At 40.7% G+C, this 25,497-nt stretch overlaps 1 protein-coding gene across 4 annotated transcripts in view; it reads right to left on the minus strand.

Moving 5' to 3' along the window:
- VPS13B (vacuolar protein sorting 13 homolog B) overlaps positions 1-25,497 on the minus strand; it is a 1,020,896-nt gene that overhangs the window by 229,340 nt on the left and 766,059 nt on the right. For all 4 annotated transcript variants that reach the window (XM_040432419.1, XM_040432415.1, XM_040432418.1 and 1 more), the window contains exon 36: positions 12,440-12,841. In XM_040432419.1, the coding sequence (XP_040288353.1) occupies positions 12,440-12,841 (402 nt within the window). The remainder of the gene's footprint in view (positions 1-12,439; positions 12,842-25,497) is intronic.

The following is a 25,497-nucleotide window of genomic DNA, read 5'->3' on the forward strand; positions in this document are numbered from 1 at the left end:
CGGGAACCATGCCGTACCGGTACGTCCTAAGTCCTTAAGGGGTTAAGGACTCGGCCCTATTTCACCTCACAGACTTGGCCATTTTTTGCAAATCTGACCAGTGTTAAGTGCTGATAACTTTAAAACGCTTTGACTTATCCAGGCCATTCTGAGATTGTTTTTTCGTCACATATTTTACTTCATGACACTGGTAAAATGAAGTCAAAAAAATTCATTTTTATTTATAAAAAGAATACCAAATTTACCAAAGAAACACCCCATATGTGGTCGTAAACTACTGTAATATATATATATATATATATATAAAAAAAGGGAAAGTAGCGGCGGCACTGGAAACAAGCAATATGGGTGCTATGTCCAGGGATATTGCTGCTTACCCCAGATGTACAGGAACGAAGAAAGGACAGCACTCCAAGTAAAAATATACTGGTCTTTAATCACCCATGCAGATGGCAACGTTTCAGCTTCAAACAAGAGCCTTTTTCAAGCGTGAAAAAGGCTCTTGTTTGAAGCTGAAACGTTGCCATCTGCATGGGTGATTAAAGACCAGTATATTTTTACTTGGAGTGCTGTCCTTTCTTCGTTCCTATATATATATATATATATATATATATATATATATATATATATTAGTGTATCTACCTAATATGTATACTTTTTTTAATTTATGTAAGTTTTACACAATGATATCATTTTTGAAACAAAAAAAATAAATCATGTTTTAGTGTCTCCATATTCTGAGAGCCATCGTTTTTTCAGTTTTTGGGCGATTATCTTAGGTAGGGTCTCATTTTTTGCAGGATGAGATGACGGTTTGATTGGCACTATTTTGGGGTGCATATGACTTTTTGATCACTTGCTATTACACTTTTGTGATGTAAGGTGACAAAAAATAATTTATTTAGCACAGTTTTTATTTTTTACGGTGTTCATCTGAGGGGTTAGGTCATGTGATATTTTTATAGAGCCGGTCGATACGAACACAGCGATACCAAATATGTATACTTTTTTTTAATTAATGCAAGTTTTACACAATAACAGCTTTTTTAAAACAAGAAAAATTATGTTTTAGTGTCTCCATATTCTGAGCCATAGTTTTTTTTTTTTTTGGGCGATTGTCTCAGGTAGGGGCTCATTTTTTGCGGGATGAGGCGACGGTTAGATTGGTACTATTTTGGTGGGCAAACGCCTTTTTGATCGCTTGCTGTTGTACTTTTTGTGATGTAAGGTGACAAAAAAATGATTTATTTAGCACAGTTTTTATTTTTTACGGTGTTCATCTGAGGGGTTAGGTCATGTGATATGTTTATAGAGCCGGTCAATACAGACGCGGCGATACCTAATATGTATACTTTCTTTTTCCCCCTATTTTTTACCAATTTTTTTTTTACTTTATTTTGGGGAGAATGACGTTTTTGTCCCATTTTGGGACTTGAACTTTTGGGGGTCTAATCCTTTACAATACATTCCAATACTTCTGCCGCAACCGCAGGTAAAAGCCGCAAACCGCAGGTCTGAATTGACCTGCGGTTTGCGGCGATCGCCGAAACGGGGGGTCACATGACCCCCCCGGCGTTGTGACAGGATGCCAGCTGAATGATTTCAGCGGGCATCCTGTTCCTATTAACCCCCGCCGCATTGTACTTTTAAACTTAGGACATACCGGTACGTCCTGAGTCCTTAAGGACTCGGCAAACATGGCGTACCGGTACGTCCTAAGTTCTTAAGGGGTTAATATAGTGATATGGGAAATAAAACAAAATCACCAAAAAAAATTAAAAAAAGAATCAAAAAACTTTTTAACATAAAAACTTGACTTAAACAGTAGCTCATTTTCTGATGACACATTGGGGCCTGTTTTATAAAACTGATGTAAAGGAAAACTGTCTCAGTTGACCACAGCAACCAATAAGATTCCACCGTTCATTTTCCAAAGGAGCTCTGAAAAATGAAAGGTGGCATCTGATTGGTTGCTGTAGGCAACTAAGCCAGTTTTCCTTCATACAAGTTTTCATAAATCTCCAACATACTCTTTAAAGCCCATGTTCACTGGGCATTTTTTTTTTAACATTTTCTCAAATCAAGGCATTCTACAAATAGTCTACAAATTGGGCAAATATCCTTAGAAATACTTAGAACTGTTCAATTTTTATAATTCATACATTTAAAAGGGTCTTGGAACGCACCTCTGGGACCTGCACCGATACTTAGAACGGAGCCTGTAAAGTCCTGGAGGGTCACATTGAAATGAATGGGAAGCTCACTCCACAAGTGCGGCCACCGCTCCATTCAATTGGCTATTTTTGGCGCTCCCATAGGAATGAATATGCCCCCAATGTCCAACATGGGAATACTCCTTAAGCTGAGGTATAAAGATGGTGTCACACACAACTTTTTAGCTGGTGTAGATTTGATTTTCTGGCGTACTGAGGGCTGCCTACATTTTTTGGAGGCATGTGCCTCTTGGTGAGTTGGGCTCATCTCACTACGGCACACAGGGGATCAAAAAAGGCATATGGGAATGCCAGCTTTGATAAATCTCCCCCTATGTTCCGAGTATTTTATTTAAAAAAATGCATTTCTCTTTTCCTGTAATTATATTAACTCATACAATTTAATGCCTATATGGAGCCCTAAAAATTTCTGATGGCAGCCCTGGATCCAAGCATGCTTTACGCCTTGCTGGAAAAATCCCGCCCTAAGACTCAGCATCATTGCTGACATCACGTCTACAAGGCCGGGTCTGGGAGAATGAGCAGAACACCGCCCTGAGAGGCAAAGTCATTGATGATGTTGTGTCTATGGGGCACAGCCATACAAGCTTTACCACGCCTCAGAGGTAGAAGTGATGTCATCGGGATACAGAACCAACACAGTGGAAAATGTCACGTGACCGCAATCGAGTGCAGGAAAAACGGGGCCTTACAGATAAACAATCACTATTAGTGAAGGCACCTTTACAACAATGTTCAGCAGATTATCACTAATGAGTGTTCAGTGATAATCTGAAGATGTAAAGGTGCTGATGAGCGAAAAATGTATTTAACGGGTAAGAGGATCGTTGGTGTGGACACCTAAATCACTGTTTGCCGGCAGAAGATTGTGCTCTTTAACCCCTTAAGGACATAGGACGTACCGGTACGCCCTATTTCCCGAGTCCTTAAGGACCCAGGACGTACCGGTACGTCCTAACTTTAAATAGGCATTCCGGCGCCCCAGGGGTTAATCTGAACAGGCCGGCATCCTGTCACAACGCCAGGGGGGGTCATGTGACCCCCCGTGTCGGCGATCGCAGCAAACCGCAGGTCAATTCAGACCTGCGGTTTGCTGCGCTTTTTGCAGTTTCTGATCCCCGCGGTCCCTGACCGAGGGGATCAGAAACTTTAGAGTGCCTAAAATCAATATTTTTCACCCCCCCCCCCTGCACGATTTGATGCCGGCGGGTGATGCCGGCGGGTGTGCAGATGTCAGCCGTTTAACCCTTTCCATACCGCGGTCCGTACGGACCGCTGTATGGAAAAAGTTAACTGTCATCGGTCAGGGAGCTCCCTCCCTCTCCATCGGGGGGCTGCTGTGCCTTTGCAGCCCCCCGATGGAGAGGGAGAGAGCCCGCCGACAGCCCTGTGCTTACCCTTCCCCGTCGGCGAAGTTGTGGCAGACGGGGAAGGTTCCCATGGCAACAGGACGCCTGCTCAGGCGTCCTGCTGTCCATGGTGCTGAACAGATCTATGCTAAAAGCATAGATCTGTTCAGTGTAAGTAAAATACAGTGCAGAGCCCTATATAGGGTTCTGTACTGTATTATACAGACATCAGACCCACTGGATCTTCAAGAACCAAGTGGGTCTGGGTCAAAAAAATGTCCGTAACGACCTGATCTATAAAACGGTCATGTTACTTTCCCCGCATGGTGAACGCCATAAAAATAAAAAAATAAAAACTATCAGAAAATTGAAATTTTGCCCACCTTACTTCCCAAAAAAGGTAATAAAAGTGATCAAAAAAGTCGCATGTACGCCAAAATAGTACCAATCAAACCGTCATCTCATCCCGCAAAAAATGATACCCTACCCAAGATAATCGCCCAAACACTGAAAAAACTATGGCTCTGAGACTATGGAAACACTAAAACATGATTTTTTTTTGTTTCAAAAATGAAATCATTGTGTAAAACTTACATAAATAAAAATAAAGTATACATATTAGGTATCGCCGCGTCCGTATTGACCGGCTCTATAAAAATATCACATGACCTAACCCCTCAGATGACCACCGTAAAAAAAAAAAAAAAACGGTGTAAAAAAAGCAATTTTTTGCAATCTTACGTCACAAAAAGTATAATAGCAAGTGATGAAAAAGTCATATGCACCCCAAAATAGTGCCAATCAAACCGTCATCTCATCCCGCAAAAAATGAGACCCTACTCAAGATAATTGCCCAAAAACTGAAAAACTATGGCTCTTAGACTATGGAGACACTAAAACATTTTTTGGGTTTTAAAAATGAAGTTATTGTATAAAACTTACATAAATACAAAAAATTGTATACATATTAGGTATCGCCGCGTCCGTGACAACCTGCTCTATAAAATTACCACATGATCTAACCTGTCAGATGAATGTTGTAAATAACAAAAAAAAAAAAACGTGCCAAAAAAGCTATTTCTTGTTACCTTGCCGCACAAAAAGTGTAATATAGAGCAACCAAAAATCATATGTACCCTAAACTAGTACCAACAAAACTGCCTCCCTATCCCGTAGTTTCTAAAATGGGGTCACTTTTTTGGAGTTTCTACTCCAGGGGTGCATCAGGGGGGCTTCAAATGGGACATGGTGTAAAAAAAAAACAGTCCAGCAAAACCTGCCTTCCAAAAACCGTATGGCATTCCTTTCCTTCTGCGCCCTGCCGTGTGCCCGTACAGCGGTTTACGACCACATATGGGGTGTTTCTGTAAACTACAGAATCAGGGCCATAAATAATGAGTTTTGTTTGGCTGTTAACCCTTGCTTTGTAACTGGAAAAAAAATATTAAAATGGAAAATCTGCCAAAAATGTGAAATTTTGAAATTGTGTCTCTATTTTCCATTAAATCTTGTGCAACACCTAAAGGGTTAACAAAGTTTGTAAAATCAGTTTTGAATACCTTGAGGGGTGTAGTTTCTTAGATGGGGTCACTTTTATGGAGTTTCTACTCTAGGGGTGCATCAGGGGGGCTTCAAATGGGACATGGTGTAAATAAACCAGTCCAGCAAAATCTGCCTTCCAAAAACCAAACGGCGCACCTTTCACTCTACGCCCCGCTGTGTGGCCATACAGTAGTTTACGGCCACATATGGGGTGTTTCTGTGAACAGCAGAGGCAGGGCAATAAAGATACAGTCTTGTTTGGCTGTTAACCCTTGCTTTGTTAGTAAAAAAAAAAGGGTTAAAATGAAAAATTAGACAAAAAAATGAAATTCTCAAATTTCCTCCCCATTTGCCAATAACTGTTGTGCAACACCTAAAGGGTTAACAATGTATGCAAAATCAGTTTTGAATACCTTGAGGGGTGTAGTTTCTTAGATGGGGTCATTTTTGGGTGGTTTCTATTATGTAAGCCTCGCAAAGTGACTTCAGACCTGAACTGGTCCCTAAAAATTTAGTTTTTGTAAATTACGGAAAAATTTCAAGATTTGCTTCTAAACTTCTAAGCCTTATAACATCCCCAAAAAATAAAATATCATTCCCAAAATAATTCAAGCATGAAGTAGACATATGGGGAATGTAAAGTCATCACAATTTTTTGGGGTATTACTATGTATTACAGAAGTAGAGAAACTGAAACTTTGAAATTTGCAAATTTTTCCAAATTTTTGGTAAATTAGGTATTTTTTTGTGCAAAAAAAATAATTTTTTTGACTTCATTTTACCAGTGTCATGAAGTACAATATGTGACGTAAAAACAATCTCAGAATGGCCTGGATAAGTCAAAGCGTTTTAAAGTTATTAGCACTTAAAGTGACACTGGTCAGATTTCCAAAAAATGGCCTGGTCCTTAAGGTGAAAATGAGCCCGGTCCTTAAGGGGTTAAACAGCCTTTCCTGCCAGCAATCAATGATTCCGTATGGGGATAAGTGATGACATTAGAGATCATTCCTCCTTATACTGTGAATGAGATCACTGCATATAAATGCAGAGGTCTCCTCCACTGACGAGCAGGCGATGGTCAGAAAGGAATGCTTCCTTTCCGACAATTGTCTGCTACATTGAGCAGTGTAAAGGGGCCTTAAGTGATAGCGTGTATTGTTTCCTGTCAATTGATGCTGAAAATTGCAAAATCAGAACACACTTGATTACCTCTGTATGATACATTGTGCCTTCATGCTTTTGTGAATTATTCAGCCTTTTTATACCAAGCCTTGTTCGGACTTTTACAAAGTATCTGAAACTTTGCTTTGTTCAGTATTTGATCTCCTCCAAGCCTCAGTTTTATATACTTGGTGCCTGTATGTTTTAAGGGGCTGGCCACCTTTCTTCAGACCCTCCAGCATGGCCGGCCCTGTGGAGGTGAGCATACTTACCTGAACCCTGCTGCCAGGTTCTGGCTCCATCGTTTCCCCCGATGTGCTGTTGGTCTCCGGTGTACCCGCGCCTGATAAATGAGTGACACGTCGCAGTGGCTGCCAGGCAACCTATGTTAAACAGGATGTTGATTTGAGTCTTCCTGGGACCAGCATCACACGAGAGGGAGTGATGGAACCAGAACCCAGTGGCGGGGATCAGGTAAGTATGCTCACCAACGAAGACCCGCAGTTTTGAGCCAAAGCAAGAAGTGAGTTGGAAGGTAATGAAAAATGTAAAGGAAGGACTTCTACTTCTCTCTGTTGGATCTACTTATGGTTTTGGCTGCGATTTATTTGCATGTAGCTTTACAGTGGGCCTCCAGAATAAATTTTACTGGTGGGCCCTAGATACCCCAGTCTGACACTATACCTCATCAATTCCTGTTTGTACACTTATTGGGTCCCCACCGGTCTCTGCTTCCTAGGTCCTCTCACCATGCACACTCAGCATATGACTGGCTCATGTAGGTCACTTCCATTAGCAAACTTTTTAATGTCCGCTTTTACTATACCCCAGGAAACAGCTGTCATTACTCTTTAAGATCTGTTCAGCCGCTAGAAGGGAAATGTAGCATTAAATGGCACCGTATGAAATTAACTGCTGCCTCTATAATACATGGTTGTGTTGAGTACGCCAGATCAGGAGCTGTCCTTTGCAGTAAATGTTTACTTTGGTTCATAGAGCTGTGCCTGAACTGGTCCTTCCTCCTCTATATGGTCCACATGCTCTCAGCATTAAAGTCCCTTGGGCCCACCAGAGAAAATTATTCTGAGGGCCCACCCTCTGCATATATAGCACCTTAAGAGCCTGTTTTATTAGGGGTCCAGTATTGTCAGAGCTTGGGCCCACAGGAGGATCCTCTGGCACTCTGGTGGGCCAGTCTGATCCTGCATGCTCTGATATATGAAAGGGGATAGTCCATTTGGGACAACACTTTTAGCGTGGTAGGTCAGCATGTATCTGGATGGCTCAACAAGTTGCATGATGATGTTCAGCACAATGGATCAAAATCATCCATGAAAATGTATACAAGGCAAAAATAAAATGATTAAAACCAACCAACCTGACCTCAGAAACTCCTATTACACCACAGCTATCCTGGATTTCAAATTTGTTACAGGAACAAAAAAAGAAGAAAAACTGTGAACAACACGGAATGATTCTCAGATTACATATTAACTATCTTCTGTATCCAAATTAAAATTTCTGAGAAAGAACAGCCCAGCATAGTTTACAAGACAATGTCATATAAAACGTGTCAGAAAGAAGAGAACTTTCTTTTCCTAAATATAGCTTGCGCTATAGAGGAATTTTTCCCTTTACTACTTTTGCTGGTTAACTTGTCTTTTTCTTCATGCTGGTTATAAATGTGTTTATAAGACTCGGCACAAGAATGACGGATCAAAAGGAGAAGCCGGTGAGAACGTTCAAAAACCCCAAGTGGATGGAGTCGTCTCCTAAGGGAATTATGCAGATTGAAGTAAACAAGTGTGAATTGTTGAGGTTTTCGTAAAAAAACAAAAACTAAAATGCTACTATCATTTCATCTTAAGTAATTCTATATAACATCTGTAGAGCAGATGGCTGAAAGGCGGAAGAACAATGCTCCGTTTTCTTTCTCCTGTTCTAAAGTAGATCTGAGATGACAACTTTTGTCGCTGAACTCAGCTTAGGTCAGCAAATAATTTGTGAAAAAAAAAAAAATGCAGCAGCTGCAGATGTCCGCTGGACTGTGCCACTATAAAATCAAAGACAGAGTGAATTATTTCATGTATTAGTTTCATGCTATAAAACAGGGACATTAATCTGGTCGCAACAAATAGATAGCACGGTTCGGAAAAGATGGATTTCATTTCATTGAATATCATACCAAAGGTTCGCTGTTAGTTTCTGTTGTTGATTGGGCCACAAAATGCATAAAATGTGAAGTTGCGTGGCCTCCACAAAAAGAGGACATCAGTTCTTATTGGCTTTCTTGCACAATAAGAGGATACAAAAATAATCCGTGATAGTTGGAGGGGGCTGTTACTAATTTTGCATCCGAACAAAACTACAGGCAAAATGCAGGTTTTTATTTCAGTTTTTTCAACTGTTATCTGAAAAGATGATTTTAATAAATATTACAATGCCTGGGCCTCTCGCACACAAATTGTACTTACCTCGCAATGTGGCACGTGTACCTTCTGATGCCCGCACGGCTGCCCCCCGTTGCGTAGATCAAAACATCCGGTGACGGGGGGGGGGGGGGGGGGGGGGTCGGAAACAGCCAATAGCAGGCCGGGACGGGAACGAGCCCCCCTAGCATCACCCATCCGTTGCCCAATGGAAAACCTGTTTTCTTCTCACTTACTCACTTATATAGTGTTGACTGACTATACAGATGTTATTACCACTGTCCCCAATGGGGCCAGTAATCTAAGTTTCCTATCAGTATGTCTTTGGGGTGTGGGAAGAAACTTGAGTACCCAGAGGAAACTGACGCAAACATGGTAGGGCACACAAACTCCAGGCAGATCTTTGGTCGGATTTGAACCTAGAACCCCAGTACTGCCAGTGCTAACCACTGAGCCACCGCGCTGATTAGAAAAACAAGCTTCTGCCAGAAACATTGCCACACATGCCCATGGGTTGTGTGGTGTTAGAGATTAGCTCTGTTGATGTGAACAAGCTACAATACAACAGACAACCTGCGTACAGGATTGGTGGTATTTTTTGGAAAAAAGCGGCCATGTTTTTCTAATCCTGGACAACTCCTTTAATGGCTGCAGGAAAATCGTGGCAAACAGTGACAAAACTGTGCAGCCAATTAATAAGCTAGTTTAAAAACCCTCCCACTGTATGTGGGTATGATTTTCAGGGTTGAACTGGCCCACCAACGGATCCTCCAGTAGGCCCAGGCTCTAATTATTATCATTTTACTCACTTCTATAGCGTTGCCATATTCCATAGAAATTAGCATCACGCTGTCCACAATGGGGCTAACAATCTAAGTTCCCTTATCAGTATGCCTTAGAAACACTGGAAGAACCCGGAGGAAACTCACCCTCCATGCAGATGTTGTCCTTAGTCAGATTCGAACCTAGGACCTGAGCTCCGCAAGCCACCAGTGCTAATCACTGAGCTGTCAGGCATTAATCACTTGACACTAGAGTCTATTTCTTTGTCAAAACCTATTGAGGATTTGGGGAAGGGGGGGGGGGGCATAAGGAATACCAGTCAGACACTGGTAGTTTCGTCCCCAGGGGTACATCACTATAACAGGACCACCATAACATGGTAACAAACCCAAACATATAGCAAAAATAATTCTACTGTTAGATTAGCAGGATTTTTTTTCCTTTACATTTGCCATGTTTAATGTCCTAGCTTACGAGCAATTCAAAGGGGTGCAGACAATCTGTGACCACTAGGCTAAGATTCTTTCCTAATGAGGAAAAGGGTCTTAGAGGAGCAGGTGTGGATGTTCATTAAGCCTCCCCCGCCACTTGTCCCAGACATTAAAAGTGAATTGATTCTCTATGCACTCACGTGTGTGCTGCACAGACGACAGTAATGTCTGGTAGCCTCCTACACTTGGGAAGCAGACAGGTCAACCTTTCCAGCCATCAGCTCCATGTCTGTCGGAGATGGGAACATACACTTTGTAGTCTGCCTCGTGGATTACTATCAGACACACAATTCAGTTCGGTGCGGCAGCATGTGTGACGCAGACTCCTCCATGCTGGATATTAATATGATGTATAATGAGAATGTAATCCTTACAGTGACCATGAACTTGTTTCCAGCCTCCCAGCCCTGGCTAAGGTAAGCGTGGGAATGAAAACAATGTTCTGAACTGGTCTGAAAAAAGTCTTTATGGCTAAATCAAGAATGCCGGCCCAGAGCACTCACAAAGCCTTTCATGTTGCATTTTAGCTTAGAAAGCATTTGCAAAATGCAATGAAATGCGGTGAGGCCTGCCAGATTTTTTGGAAGTAAAGAGGGAAATAAATCACCTACGTTTGGCCCGCTATGAGTACTTCTCAGTTACAAAACATTTCCTGTATCTGTTCTGTTGCTATGTCGAGTTTCGGCTGGTATTCTTCTTTATAAGGTTGTCTTAGAACTGAATCATTTAGGCACTGTTGGCATTGCCAAATTGGTTCAAGAAAAATTTCTTTAAGACTCTTTTTTTGTTCCTCTTCAGGTCCTTACAGAGGCTGCTCTGTGTAGAGATCTTAGCACCGTCAGCAAGCCTGGCTCTTGTAAAAGGGCCCATGGCGCCAAAAGAGTGCCCCTCTGCAGCCTGCTGGAAGAAGCCAACATCCTAAATATCATACAACCTTACGGCACGGAGCATAAAAACAATGACCCATATACAGTTTCACTGAGCACAGTACTGTCTATTCATATGGTTGGTTACATTTTCTTGGCTTGGGCAATAAAACGAATGCACTAAGCTAAGCATCACTTCTTTTACAGCTCAGAGAACGTTCCAGATTTTCCTTTTTAAGATACATAAGATAAAAAGCTTCTTAGAGAGTGCTTCTTGAAATCAGTACTTTAAAATTACACTGAAAGAACACAGAATAGGTTTGCTAGAGGCGAACTTGTACGAAACAGTCATTCCAGGATTGTAAACCTGAGCCTTAAACTAATAAATATTGGTTTACAAATGGCAGACATTTTTAAGAGACATTGAAAATAAATGAAGAGAATGTTTTATGATGAGATACGTGATTGTATAGAGCTAGAGCAATTAGAACGATTTTGCAAGTATTGGAACAGTCATCAGATCCTTTAAAAACACTGCTTGCCAATCGGCATTCAACGTAATCTCGGTAACCGAGCGCAAGGCAGAATGTTTATTAGATGCTTGGACCAGATACTCAAGTTTCTGCTTATGTACTGAGGAATAATTGTTATATTAAATAACAGCAAGAAAGAAAAAATAATAATAATCCAAAGTACATCAATGAACCAACACTTTGAGCATGTCCATGGCCGAGTGAAAGTGACTGGTAAGGCAAAACATGTCCATGTCCTTTACACTTTTAAGGTTGGATGTTGTGTTTGTCAGGCTTTGGAACCTCCACTTTTTCTCCATTTTTACTTTTGGGTGAGATCTTAAACTATGTCAACAAGCTTTATAACATGCTGAAAAAGTTTCTGAATATTGAAGAGAATGCTTTAAAAATTAAATAAAAGAATACTCACCTCATTGCTCCACTGCCTCTCCCGTTCCAATGCTTCCTTGGTCCGCCACTGGACTTCCTGCTACCTCTTGACATGAACATGTGTCTACTGCAGCCAAGCACTAGTTATAGCAGGCCACTGCTACATCCAGAGATTGGGAACTGTGTCACATATCTCCGTTGAGAGGGACCAGAAAGAAGACAGCGGCAGAGGACCTGAGAAGTTTTGGAACGGAAGCAGTAAAGGATTGGAATTACTTTTTTTTTTAGAGCATTCCCAGTGGTTTTTAACAACATTAAATGGCTGGACTATACCTTTATGCATAATAATTAACTGTATGAACAACATATTACATTTAGAGAAAATTTACTAATAGCCACACTGAAAGTTCAGACTATACACTATATACATAGTACATACAATATGTAGCACGTCAAGACAAGGCCTTCTTAAAACAGAATGCATCTACATGCCTACTTCCACTAGCCATCATAAGTGTTTAATGATTGTAGGGCTTGGAGGTCTAACTCCTCGCGATGCAACAGGGACTTTTAAAGGCACAAGACAAATTTGTTGGACAGTGGCTAAAAAGCTTTGTTGGATGCATGTGGTCAATGTTAAACTTCATCAGGCATGTGTGCCTCAGAACATTAAATGACTTACCTAATGCTTTGTTTCCGGCTTGAATACTAAGATATCCCTGAATGTCAGAAAAGTTTGTCAAAACGCAGGGAATTTTTGGATGTGGCACAGTCTCTAATGATAGAAACACTTGAGTAGTCCGGAATGTGATCCTGTTCAAAAAGGACATTGACCTCCACGTTCCTTCTTGGGGTAAATGGGATTTTGAAGAATCATGGGCCATTGTACTGGGATCCTTCCGATCACTAAATGCAGATTTCACAGTTTCATCTATTTGTGGCATTTCTTCTGTTGTGGCTGGTCTCTCTAGTAAATGCCCAGGTCCGGTTTTCATGATTTTTTCTAAGAAAACATTTAGCTGATCTAATTTGACAAAGCTGAAGTTGACTTTCAGTGACCTTGATATATCAATGTTGATGTCAACTGTTAAGAAAAGATAAATACAAGAAAAATTAAAAACTTGATTTTGGATAAGTAGATTTCCACGATAGAAATATACACAAAATGCCACACCGAACTTACACATGTCTGTCAATCAGGAAGTATCCCATTATACACCTTTATATTCAGGGGCAGAGTGTTATAACACCATTATATCCAAGGCTCACAATGTGTGTAGAAGTATTATTTTCAGAGGGTAGGGTGCATGTAGCACTATTATATATAGGAGTCTTATATTCAGGGACACAGTGTGTGTAGCACTAACTCCAGCAAACTGCAGAAACACATTGCAGCTTGGAGAAGTGATGCAGCAATGATATCTGGTGCTAATCTAGGTTATGAAACAACTCCCATCAGACCTAACCTTTTTTCACTTAGCTAAAATGTATGTAAAAGGGTTAACCTGAATCTGCAATTTATCATTGTACTGTGCATGGTTCAGATATGCATTCCAGTGATGAATATATATTATGCGCTTGGTTCTGGTGCTGTATTTATGTAATGAGCTTAATGTAGTTCTGGTGCTCTATTTATGTAATGAGCTTGGTTCTAGTGCTCTTTTTATGTAATTAGGTTAGTTCTAGTGCTCTATTTATGTGATGAGCTTGGTTCTAGTGCTCTTTTTATGTAATTAGGTTAGTTCTAGTGCTCTATTTATGTGATGAGCTTGGTTCTAGTGCTCTAGTTATGTGATGAGCTTGGTTCTAGTGCTCTATTTATGTGATGAGCTTGGTTCTAGCGCTCTAGTTATGTGATGAGCTTGGTTCTAGTGCTCTATTTATGTGATGAGCTTGGTTCTAGTGCTTTAGTTATGTGATGAGCTTGGTTCTAGTGCTCTAGTTATGTGATGAGCTTGGTTCTAGTGCTCTATTTATGCAATGAGTTGGTCCTAGTGTTCTATTTATGTAATTGTAGGGGCGTTGCTAGGGTCTGAAAACATCCGGGGCACAAGCCCACTGTACCACACCCCCGTCAAGCCATACCCCCACCCCCTGAAGCCACACCCCCATCGCCACGGGGGGGGGGGGGGGGAAGAGGCCCTTCACAGTAGTTATTAACCCCTTTCAGCAGTCCCCCCTTCACAGTAGTTCTTAACCCCTTTCAGCAGTCCCCCCTTCAGTGAATAGGGGACTGCTGAAAGGGGTTAATAACTACTGTGAAGGGCCTAACCATCTGGGCAACCCCACAGATCATCCCCCCCCCCTTGTACTTGTTCCGCTACTTGCGTGCTGCATAGGCATGAGTTCAGTCACTTCGGTGAGCAATCCCGTCCTGCAGAGCGTGATCCCGCGAGACCTGTGACCTACAGCGGTGGGTCTCGTGGGATCACGCGCTGCAGGACGGGATTGCACACCGAAGTGACTGAACTGATGCCCGCGCAGCCCGCAAGTAGCGGAACAAGTACAAGGGGGGTGGGGAATAGCCAAATAAAATTAAAAAAAACGCTACCAGGCCAGCATAACATTCGGGGCACTGGACAAAACATCCAGGGCTCAAGCTCTGAATGTTTTGACCTAACGACGCTACTGGTAATGTGCTTGGTTCTGCTGTAGTATTTATGTTATAGGCTTGGTTCTGGTACTGTATTTATGTTATGGGCTTGGTTGTGGGTCTGTATGCTGAATTTATGTTATAAACTTGGGTTTGTACTGTATTTATGGGATAGGATTTGTTCAGCTCTAGATTTATGCTAACGAACCTGGGTTTTGTACTGTATTTGTGGTGTAAGATTTGTTCTGGTGCTGGATTTATGTTTTGAGCTTAGTTCTAGTGCTCTATTTATCTTATGAGCTCGGTTCTAGTTCTCTATTTATGTCATAAGCTTGGTTCCAGTGCTCTATTTATGTAATAAGCTTGGTTCTAGTGCTCTATTTATGTAGTGAGCTTGGTTCTGTTGCAATATTTATGTTATAGGCTTGCTTCTCGTACTGTATTTTTGTTATGGGCTTGGTTGTGGGTCTGTGTTTATGCACTAGAAATCATTCTGGTGCTGAATTTATGTTATGAGATTGGTTCTGGTGCTGCATTTATACACTAAGCTTGGTTCTGGTGATGGATTTATATTATACACGGGTTTGTACTGTATCTATGGTATAGGATTTGTTAAGTTCCAGATTTATGTTATGAACCTGGGTTTGGTACTGTATTTGTGGTATGAGATTTGTTCTGGTTCTGGATTTATGTTATGAGCTTCATTCTAGTGGCATACTTATGTACTGAGCTTGGCTCTGGTTATGTGCTTATCCTATAAGTATGGCCCTGGGTCTTTATTTCTTGGATCTGGTACTATTCCTGCACACTTAGGGGGTGAAGCCTTGCTGTGCAGAGGATAGGTGATCAGTAGAGAAGTCTGTTTACTTCCACATAACTACATTCAAATTCCTCCATTTGACCACACAACACCCATTGTAAGGATTTTGTAGTAGGCTAATCATTCAAAAGAAAAGTTTCACAGAAACTGAACCACTTTTGTTTTCAAAATGGCCTAACACTATGTCTAGGTCAAGGCCAGCACCATGTAAAATCTTAAGGACTAAGAGAAGTAAAGCAGATGGATTTAGAGAAACACATAGCAGTCACTTACAGTTGGAAAACTAACTTTTCCAGACTTCGTGATTACTGAAAAATCACAGCTCACCTTTCACACTTGGCATAGACCCATCAATTAGAACATGGTCTATATATCTACCAGATGGGGTTATGAAACATATAGGACATGCTGGGAGGAGAAAAAAGTACTAAGAAAACACATCAAAACTAATAAAGAAGCAATCAGAACAGATTTTTCTCTGGATACAGCAAGTGTGTACAGGAAGTGAGGGAGGGCAGTTTTGGCCTCAGAGAACTGGCAGAGGAGCCATCTTGAGAAGACCCTCATATTGTAGATGTTAGAATAGCGTAACTAAGGGAAAAGCTCAAGGAAAACAGTGCTATGTGAAGAAACTAAAGATTGCTTTATGCATAATGCTGGTGCAGCAGTGACATATGCTAAAATAGATTTTGTTTAATGAAAACATGACAGTTATAATTTGAATGATGTATTATACAGTGTGTGCATGGAGTACACCATATCACACAATGGTCTGTGGCCTACAGGAGCGTTACTTCATAGGAGGCACAAATAACAACAAAAATTAAAACAAAACAAAAACGCTACCACAGAGGTCTATCAAAGCACAGGAGGTGAGAGGAGCCAAAGTCCAGATAGAATTAAAAGTTTTAGTTTTGCCTTTGGAAATCTACAAATTTTGATCTGTACGATTTGGCCAATCATCTGCCACTTTCTGTAAGTACACTGAGGTGTGTTTTATTTTTGTATTTATTTAAACTGTCTCTGTAATTGGCCAGTTTAGTCTCACAAGTTGCTTAAAGGATCAATCGTATAACTGATTGGCTGCATTCTAGCCAATCCAAATCTTAGGGAAATGGTAAGCTTTGGAACTGCCATTATCAACAGGGTGTGTAGATTCTCCTACCAGGATATTGTGGATAAGCCTTAGGCCTCATGCAAACAACCGTATGTATTTTATGGTCCACAAAAAACTGATCCACAAAAAATACGGATGACATCTGTGTGCATTCCATATTTTGCGGAACGGAACAGCTGGCCCGTAATAGAACAGTCCTATCCTTGTCTGTAATGTGGACAATAATAGGACATGTTCTATTTTTTTGCGGAACGGAAATACGGACATGCGGAAACAGAATGCACACGGGAGTACCTTTCGTTTTTTTTGGAGGACTCATTGAAATGAATGGCTCCGTATACGGTCCGCAAAAAAAAATGGAACATACACAGAATGAAAATACGTTTGTGTGCATGAGGTCCACAACACAGTTTAGCTTTCCGATCTTCTGATCAGTTAGAAGAACAGCTATGGCTGCATGCAGCACTTTTGCTCCCATAAACAAATACCTGATCTCTGACAGATATGATCCAAACTGACGCAAAGTGATTATAACTGAGATCCGTTTAAAAAAAAAAATCTGTTCTTCTGATGGAACAGAAGAACGGAAAGCTAAACAGTGAAGTGATCTCAGCCTAACTCTCTTAGATTTTTCAGAATTGCATGAAGCAATTGCATGGGGCTTTCCAGGAACGGCAAATGTCCAAAGTCCGGTCTTTGTGCCTACCACTGATCCCAAGAATAACCACCACTAAACAACATGTTGATACTGTTCAGGATATTTTCGATGGACATGTCATAATAATTCTCCTAGTTAGATGCTAGAACCACGTCCATCATAACTCTCAGCTCTGGCACAATACAGATGTTCTTTAAAAAAGAAAAAATGTCCAAAGTTTTTAGCAATAGGAGCCGTAGCAAAGAGCCTCCATTATTATGCTGTCTTCAATACTTCATGAGCCAAGATTGTTAACTGTGGTCAAACACTACGCAATAGGACAACTCAAAGACTTATATTTCAAGATAAAAAAATTATTTTAGGGAAAATGATGTTCTCTAGAAGTTCACTCAGATGATCATGTGTCGTCATAGGGGTAGACTGGTGTCCAGAGGAGTAACAGATGAGTTGCAGAGCACAGTGTCATGAGAAGGGCTTACACCCAAACACTGGACAGTTATTTGGACAGAGCATGTCACAGTAATGTCCAGTTGTCAATTTTGTCTCTCTTTCCAAAGTTTTTTTGGAAATTGCAGCACATTTTAAGTAAGTTGTGTTATACAACCCGCTGACCTGATTCTGTATGAGTAAGAACAAGAAGAATGCGAAAAAATAAAATAAAATTAAAAGATGCTTATTTTTGTATTTCATTCCCTAAGCCAATTTCAAAGGTTAGAGGATTCACTAATTCCACATTACTGTGCAGAAACTGGACACTGAGCTTAATAAGTTGTTGTATTTAATGTTTACAGTAGTTCATTCCAGGTTATGTTTTATCTCTTCAGGAGTCCTTCATGCTGTACATAGGTATAGCAAGGACAGCTGGCATAGCACGCTGGGGTGGGGGCACCACCAAGCCAATCTGCCTTGGACAAGGTATTTATATTCAGGCCTAGGGCAGAAAACAGATTTTTTTCCCCTCGTGTGAAAGAAATCCAGCCTCTGATGCTTTGTATCAGCCTGGTAATGCATCTTACATTTTTATAAATTAAAGTTTATGTAATTCTTTCTGATTTGTACAATTAAAATGTACATTACACTCAATATATTAGTTGGTACACGAAACATTGAAATGTAACTGTCAATTACAAATCATTTGTTAAAAGTTAATGTAGTACAGAACTTGAAACATGTTATACCTCAGTTTAAAAAACATAGGTCTGCATATTGGCTGTGCTTCTTTGTACAGTCATAACTGTGAAGGAATGTGTCTTTTTGATCTTCTCTAATAACTTTTTAAGCCTAATTATTTCCTGTTTCAGTTGCACGGCTAGATGCATTTCACTCACAAGCATGGGGCGCCAGCACTGTACTGCTTTCCCTTACTTTCCACTATTTTTTCAGCTCCAGAGCTCACAGAACAGAGCGCACTTACAGAAGCGCACTTACAGAAAGGCAGGAGGCTCCTCTGAATTCAGAACCAGTGTACAAGCAGCTCTTTATCAGGCTCAGGCTGTCAGCTAGCTCTGACATGCCCCAACTTCCTCTCTGAAGTCTCTTTTACTAAGGATGGATCATGCCTTAAAACAGGCAGTGGACTGCAAATTAGGTGAAAGTGAGAACCCTAGTGGCCATGACTTTATAGCTTTCTTCAGGTAAATGCACGCTTTTTTTTTTTTGTGAATTAGAAATTTGCTATTTACACCATTCTCTATTCAATGAAATTAAATTGTTGGAAAGTACAGAGACTCTTTTTAAGCTTTCGATACCTAAGTCATAAGTTGCTTTCATAGTATTTTTTAGTAAATGCTAGTAGTTCCTATAAAATAACAATTCTGGAGCATCTGTCCTTAGAACTATGTATTGTGTTGGTCCTTTATTATTCCTACTTTAAATGTAGGTATGAATAATTTTGTGTTGGAGTTAATTTATCCACTTGTCAGAAGGTGGTGTCCCAACACAGTCTGGTGCTGTCAACAATGACTTGAAAGATTCATCCTATACCCTACTGACAAAGTATAGGAACAACATTTAGTCACACATTTCCAGGGGGAATAACAGAGCAATGGCACAACACCAAGTTCTAAGAAAATGCTCCAGAATTATTTGGATATGCAGGTATTTACAAAAAATATATAACAAATACATGGTAGGAAACTACCAGGTCTGAGGAGGTTAAATTCCCATCAGTGAGTAGAAATACGGCAGGCTGCTCTGGCAGAGGAACAGCCTCCCAGAAACACCGTATAAATTACAAAGGGATCGGACGAGGATCCATCCACTTTCCGGCATAAATGCCAGATTTAAGCCAGACGAAAAGTAATGCATGGAGGCCAAAAGCCGGTGTTTCTGACAGAAAGAGGCCTGATCGCAGCCAGATCCCATTGTAGTGTACGGGGATCGGGCAGTTCACGGCAATATCTGGTTATCATGGATACGGTGAACTCTAGCAGGCTGTTCTTCTGAAGGATTACTAAAAGCTGATGTCAACGTAGCCTTACGGTGCATCAAGGGCCTGGTCCGCTGTGGACTCTGCTGGTTATCCGCAGCAGCAAGATTCACATCAAATGGTACAAATTCTGTTGCGAAATTCTTAGCGTAAATGCTGCCGGTTTCACCACCTGCGCTGCATATCCTCCGCACCACAGGTCAAGTACTGCATATTTTTTGTATGTTATTCCAGGACGGAAAATCTAAGCATCCATCGCGTGTCGCTGAACCCTAATGGTCGATACGCACATCATTATTTTTACGTGAAATTTTGAAATTTCAAAGCAATTTGTGACATTGCAGCTGCTACAGGACGACAGGCCCTGGTGTATACAGCCTGTTGTTCTCCTGGTGTGTAATGCTACCGTATTTCTGCAGTATTTCCACGCTGCTTACTCCTCAGAATACGCCTCTTAAGGCTGTCGTGTTAGGCACAAAAACATGTTTGCAATGCACTAATGAAAAACTATCAAGACACTGAAATGTTTTTTAGCAAATGACCCTCCGTTAATTAGAAAAGTCTGCACTCCAGCCAGCTCCACTTCTCACGTGTCAAGACTCATTAAATCATAGGGAAAAAAAATTCTTATTTCAAAGTTAACAAATGCCATGCTTAACATAACAGCTAAACTGGAATGAAGTGGGCACATTCTTGGGTTTCCACATGAAGTCATGTTAAGCAGCCTACAGCTTAACTTGTAAGGACGATTAATTACTTTTCATGGAGTGAACCTGATCTAACATCTGTGTGCTGGGTAGGGAATAAAAAGTATAAAAGCACAGCAAACACCTACCTCACTTACTGCAGTTACTAAACAATTTTATGTATATATGTATACAGGTGAAACTCCAAAAACTAGAATTTGGTGCAAAGTTTATTTATTTCCGTAATGCAACTTAAAAGGTGAAACTAACTAACGAGATAGACTCATTACATGCAAAGTGAGATATTTCAAGCTTTTATTTGTTATAATTTGGATGATTATGGCTTACAGCTTATGAAACCCCAATGTCTCAATTTTAGGTCCCCTTTGCTCAGGGGGTATGGATTAATCAGCTGACTAGACTGTGACACTTTGAGCCTAGAATATTGAACCTTTTTACAAAATTCTAATTTTAAGCTGCATTAATGCAATTCCTTTTAATTTGCATTACTGAAATAAATGGACTTTTGCCCGATATTCCAATACTGTGTATATATATATATATATATATATATATATATATATACACACACACACATATCAAGGTGAAGCAAAATTCTTTTAACTGGTGTAGTTTGTAGAAAATTGACTTATTATTATGACTATTATTAATATTATTATTATTTTACTCACTTATATAGCACTGCTATATTCAGCAGCACTTTACAGACATTACCAATGGGGCTCACATCTAAGTTCCCTATCAGTATGTCTTTGTAGTGTAGGAGGAAACCGGAGAATCCGGAGGAAACCCACACAGACACAGGGAGGACCTACAAACTCCATGCAGATGTGGTCCCTGATCGGATTCGCACCCAGGACTCCACTGAGCTAAGATGCTTCCAATGTGTGAAAGTATTAATTGGGAGGGAGACTGCATTATTTGGTGGAGGAAACTTTTTCAGCAGCCATTTTGAAATCCGCCATATTGAATTCATGGGAAGGGGGTCATGAGTTATATCTTGGCTATAATTTACTCAGAAACACATTGGAAGTGTCAGTTTTAAACTCACGTTTACCTGTTAAGGGGTTAAGTGCTAAAGGAGTTCGGTCACTAAGCATATTTTTTCAGTCCAGCACTTTTGAAATCAGATGTAATTAAAAATTGAGTACAGCCACTGAGCTATTCAAACAAAAATGTATTTGAATAGCGCCACCTGCTGTTTGTTCTTTTCCTTATTTTTTTGTCTTTCACACTGAGTTGGTGGAACATACTCAGTTCAAATCTTCAACTGCCACCAGCCATATGCACGGTCAGAAGCTGTGGCAGTTACAGAGAGAGAGAGAGCTTCAGCAGAAAGGACACGTCCCCTGATCTTCCAGGCTGAAGATAATCTAGCGGAGCAATTGGAGCAGTGAAGATGGAGATCTCTGGATCCATGTGCGAAACCTTTGTTAGAAAGTTATTGTCATGTACTGTATGATGTCCGATTTTCTTTTTTTACATCAATCATGGCATAACTCCTTTAAGCGACTCTAGGATATTCTAAAGTGCTTTACATGACGCGTTTTGTGTGTCCACCATTCTGCTGGATGCATATGGTTAAACATTTAATCTGGTCTTCATGAACATTCTGAAGAACTCCAGGTGATACTTCTTCCCAGCAATGTAGGATTTACAATACGGCTCACCTGAAATAGTGAGTCCTACAGTGCTGTGAAGAAGTATCCCCTGCAGGTCTTAGCTATGAAGATAGGGCTACACACATATAGACAGCAATACCTGCTTACAACTCATTAGTAAGAGTAGGAAATGTAGGTAAAAAGCACAAAATCAGCATTTTAAGGCTCATGCAACCAACTCAATTTTGCATCCACGACCGATTGCAAATGGACCCATTCATTTCTATGGCCCACAAAAAATGCTGTCCGCATTCATATGTCTGTTCCACAAATTATAGACTATGTCCTATTCTTGGCCGTATTGTGGACGCGAATAGTCATTTCTAGTGATGTGATTGAGAAAAATCTGTATTGCAAACGGAAGGTATCTGTGTTTTGCAGACTGCAATACGGATATGGTCGTGTGCATGATGTCTTTAGGGCACTTTCACACTAGCATTTTTCTTTTCCGCCATAGAGTTTCATCCTAGGGGCTCTATGACGGAAAATAACTGATCAGTTTTATTCCCATGCATTCTGAATGGAGAGAAATCCGTTCAGGTTGCATCAGGATGTCTTCAGTCTTTTTGACTTTTCAGGACGGAGATAATACTGCAGCATACTACGGTTTTATCTCCAGCCCAAAAAACGGAACACTTGCCTGAATGCCGGATCCACCATTTTTTTTTCTCCATAGGAATGTATTAGTGTCGGATCCGGCATTCAAATTGCCACATTGACGGATCCGGTATTTCGGTCTGCGCATGCGCAGACCTTTAAAAATGTGAAAAAAAACAAAACTATGACACCGGAAAAACGGATCCGGTATTGCAATGCATTTTTCTGACTGATCAGGAATTTTTCAGACAGATCAGGATCCTGATCAGTTTGAATAATGCCTGATCAGTCAGAAAAAATGACATGCGTTTGCATACAGTTTGCCTGATCAGGCAGGCAGTTCAGGCAACGGAACTGCCTGCCGGAATCAAACAACGCAAGTGTGAAAGTACCCTAACAGAGGATTTTTGTACTTTGTTATCTCTTCTCAGCATCCAGTATTCACATCGTAACGTCATTTTGTGCTGCAAACAACTGCCGTTCTGGTATTTATGTTCATTCTGGATTATCAGTCTGGCTCTGGATCTTCCGGGGCGCGCTGAGATAATATTTTTATATGTCACTGCCCTTTGCTTGATATTCATTGCAATTTAAATCTTTAAATAAATGTCTTAAATAATAAACAAATGTATTAATTTAATCTTTGATAAATGTATCTGCCAAATCCAAAAACTTTCTGCATGTCTACGTGTGCGGGCCAAGCCCATGCTGCACACCGCAAATTGCGGTGTGCAATGCACGGGCACTGTACGTAGGGCCGCCGTATGTAGACATAGGACCCATTCACTTGAATGGGGTCTGCGATCCGCATCCGATGGTCTGCACTGCAAAAAAGTAGCGCATGCTCCGTAGTGCTTCCGTGCCGTCGTTCTGCACCAGACCTTCCGGATTGTGGAACCATTCACGTGAATGGGTCCACATCCGTGACATGGTGCACAAACAGCCGTTGCCCGGATATTGCAGATCCACTGTTTGCGGGCCACAATATGGGCACCAGCTGACAAAGGTTATCTGAATGAGCCCTTAAAGGAATTTCACTCTTTTTTATTTCAAAAAGATGTAAAGTTGCGATTTCTTCCTGAATGAAGAAATTTAACTTTCTCCAAACTTCTGATGAAAGTACAGAGAATCTGACCGTGCCTGGTGCACAGGAGCTGACAATTCAGGTGGCACATGTGGAGGTCTGCACTGGATGACCTGCTGGCCCGGCCTGCCCCTTCTACCCTCCAGTTCAGCTCTACCCTAGTGTAGCTAAGTTGAGGAACAGGTGGCCCTGCTTTCAATTACGGAGGGCTAGCATGCCAGTGTGAGGCCTGGATTAGTTCACCTTCTCACAGGGAATTTGCCTCGGTTGGGATTGGATTTATTATGGCTTCACACATGGAACGCAGCTCATGTCAGCTGAGGGCAGTGACACATCATATGATTCAAATTAACCTGCTGTGGGCTGTTCTGCGGGGCTCGAGATTGTGTATTAAATGACGACATTTTTAAAACAGTTTGATGGAAACCAGGAACCCTTAAGTGCAATGGTTCCAATTTGTTCCAACTAATCTATCACCTGCTGGATATATTATTCTAAAGGGTTTCTGGTAGCCAAGCGCTTTCCAGCCTTTCATATAATGTTCAGCTAGCTAATGGGTGTAATTGTGCCTTTTATAAAGGAAAGCAAAATATTTTTGTGGCAGCCGAAAATGTAATGTGGTATATATAGCCTCTGAGAAAAACCACGATGAGGTAACTAACGAAGGAGATGATGGCCGGGGGGGGCAGCGGGTTTACAGTCATGTGATCTGCGCCGGGTGAGCGGCATCAATGGAGCCATTCTTGTGCAAATGCTGGACTAAACCTAGAGCAGAAAAGGTGGCATAAGTCTGGGCTGCACCTTCTCGTATGTAAGCTCGATCTATGTATGAGGCGTGGCGGAAAATCAACAAAATAACGGCAATAAAATGTGAAAATAGAAGCCGCTTGTTAATACAGTTTTGTACTGAGAAAGCTGAGATATTAGAAAACAAATAAAATAAAAATGAAGGAAAAAAATGACATTTTACCACATGCAATATTTTTCAAGCCTTTCTATTACTTCAAGAAATATTAGTCAACAAAATAATACCTAGACTTGTTGTTTAACCCCTTAAGTACTGGGCCCATTTTCGTCTTTTTGTATTTTTGATTTTTCCTCCCCATGTTCCAACAGCCATAACTTTTTCAATTTTCTGTTTATATAGCCATATAATGGGCTTATTTTTTGCGGGATAAGTTTTATTTTTTTAATGGCACTATTTAACATGTCTTGTGAAGAAAAATGTAAAAAAAAAAATTCTTTGTGGGGTTGAATTGAAAATAAAAACCCATAATTCCGCCAAGGTTTTTTGGGGGTTTTGACATTACGGCATTCACTGTGCCCTAAAAATGACACGACGTCCTGATTCCGTGGCTTAATGCGATTACAGCAATAACAAATCTGTATCTTTATGTTTTGTTTTACTACTTAAAAAAACAAAACAAAAGAAACTTTGCTTTGCATCGTCATTTTCGGACAGCCATAGCTTTTTTATATTTCTGTCTACAGACAAGGGCTTGTTTTTTTACAGGACAAACTGTAGATTTTATTGGTACTATTGTCGGGGTGCATACAACTTTTGTGGGGGATAAGGTGACCAAAAATGTTGAATAGCGTGTTTTTTCAGACATTTTCAGATGCGGCAATACCTGATATGTTTATTTTTTTATTGTTTATATATTTTTAGATGTTAAATTGGGAAAGGGGGGTGAATTAAACATTTAATATTTTTATGGTTGTTTGTTTTTTAGAAACTTTTTGAACAATACATTTTACCCCCCTTAGGCTACTTTCACACTAGAGGCAGGACGGATCCGACAGGCTGTTCACCCTGTCGGATGCGTCCTGCCGCTAGTGTGAAAGTACCCTTAGGGTACTTTCACGCTTGCGGTTTTCTTTTCCGGCATAGAGTTCCGTCCTAGGGGCTCAATACCGGAAAAGAACAGTTTTATCCCCATGCATTCTGAACAGGATGCATCAGGACGTCTTCAGTTCAGTCTTTTTGACTGATCAGGCAAAAGATAAAACCGCAGCATGCTACGGTTTTATTTCCAGCCAAAAAAGCTGAAGACTTGCCTGAATGAAGGATCGAT

This window comes from Bufo bufo, chromosome 5 (assembly GCF_905171765.1).
Source record: "Bufo bufo chromosome 5, aBufBuf1.1, whole genome shotgun sequence".
In the NCBI taxonomy this organism is placed as follows: domain Eukaryota; kingdom Metazoa; phylum Chordata; class Amphibia; order Anura; family Bufonidae; genus Bufo; species Bufo bufo.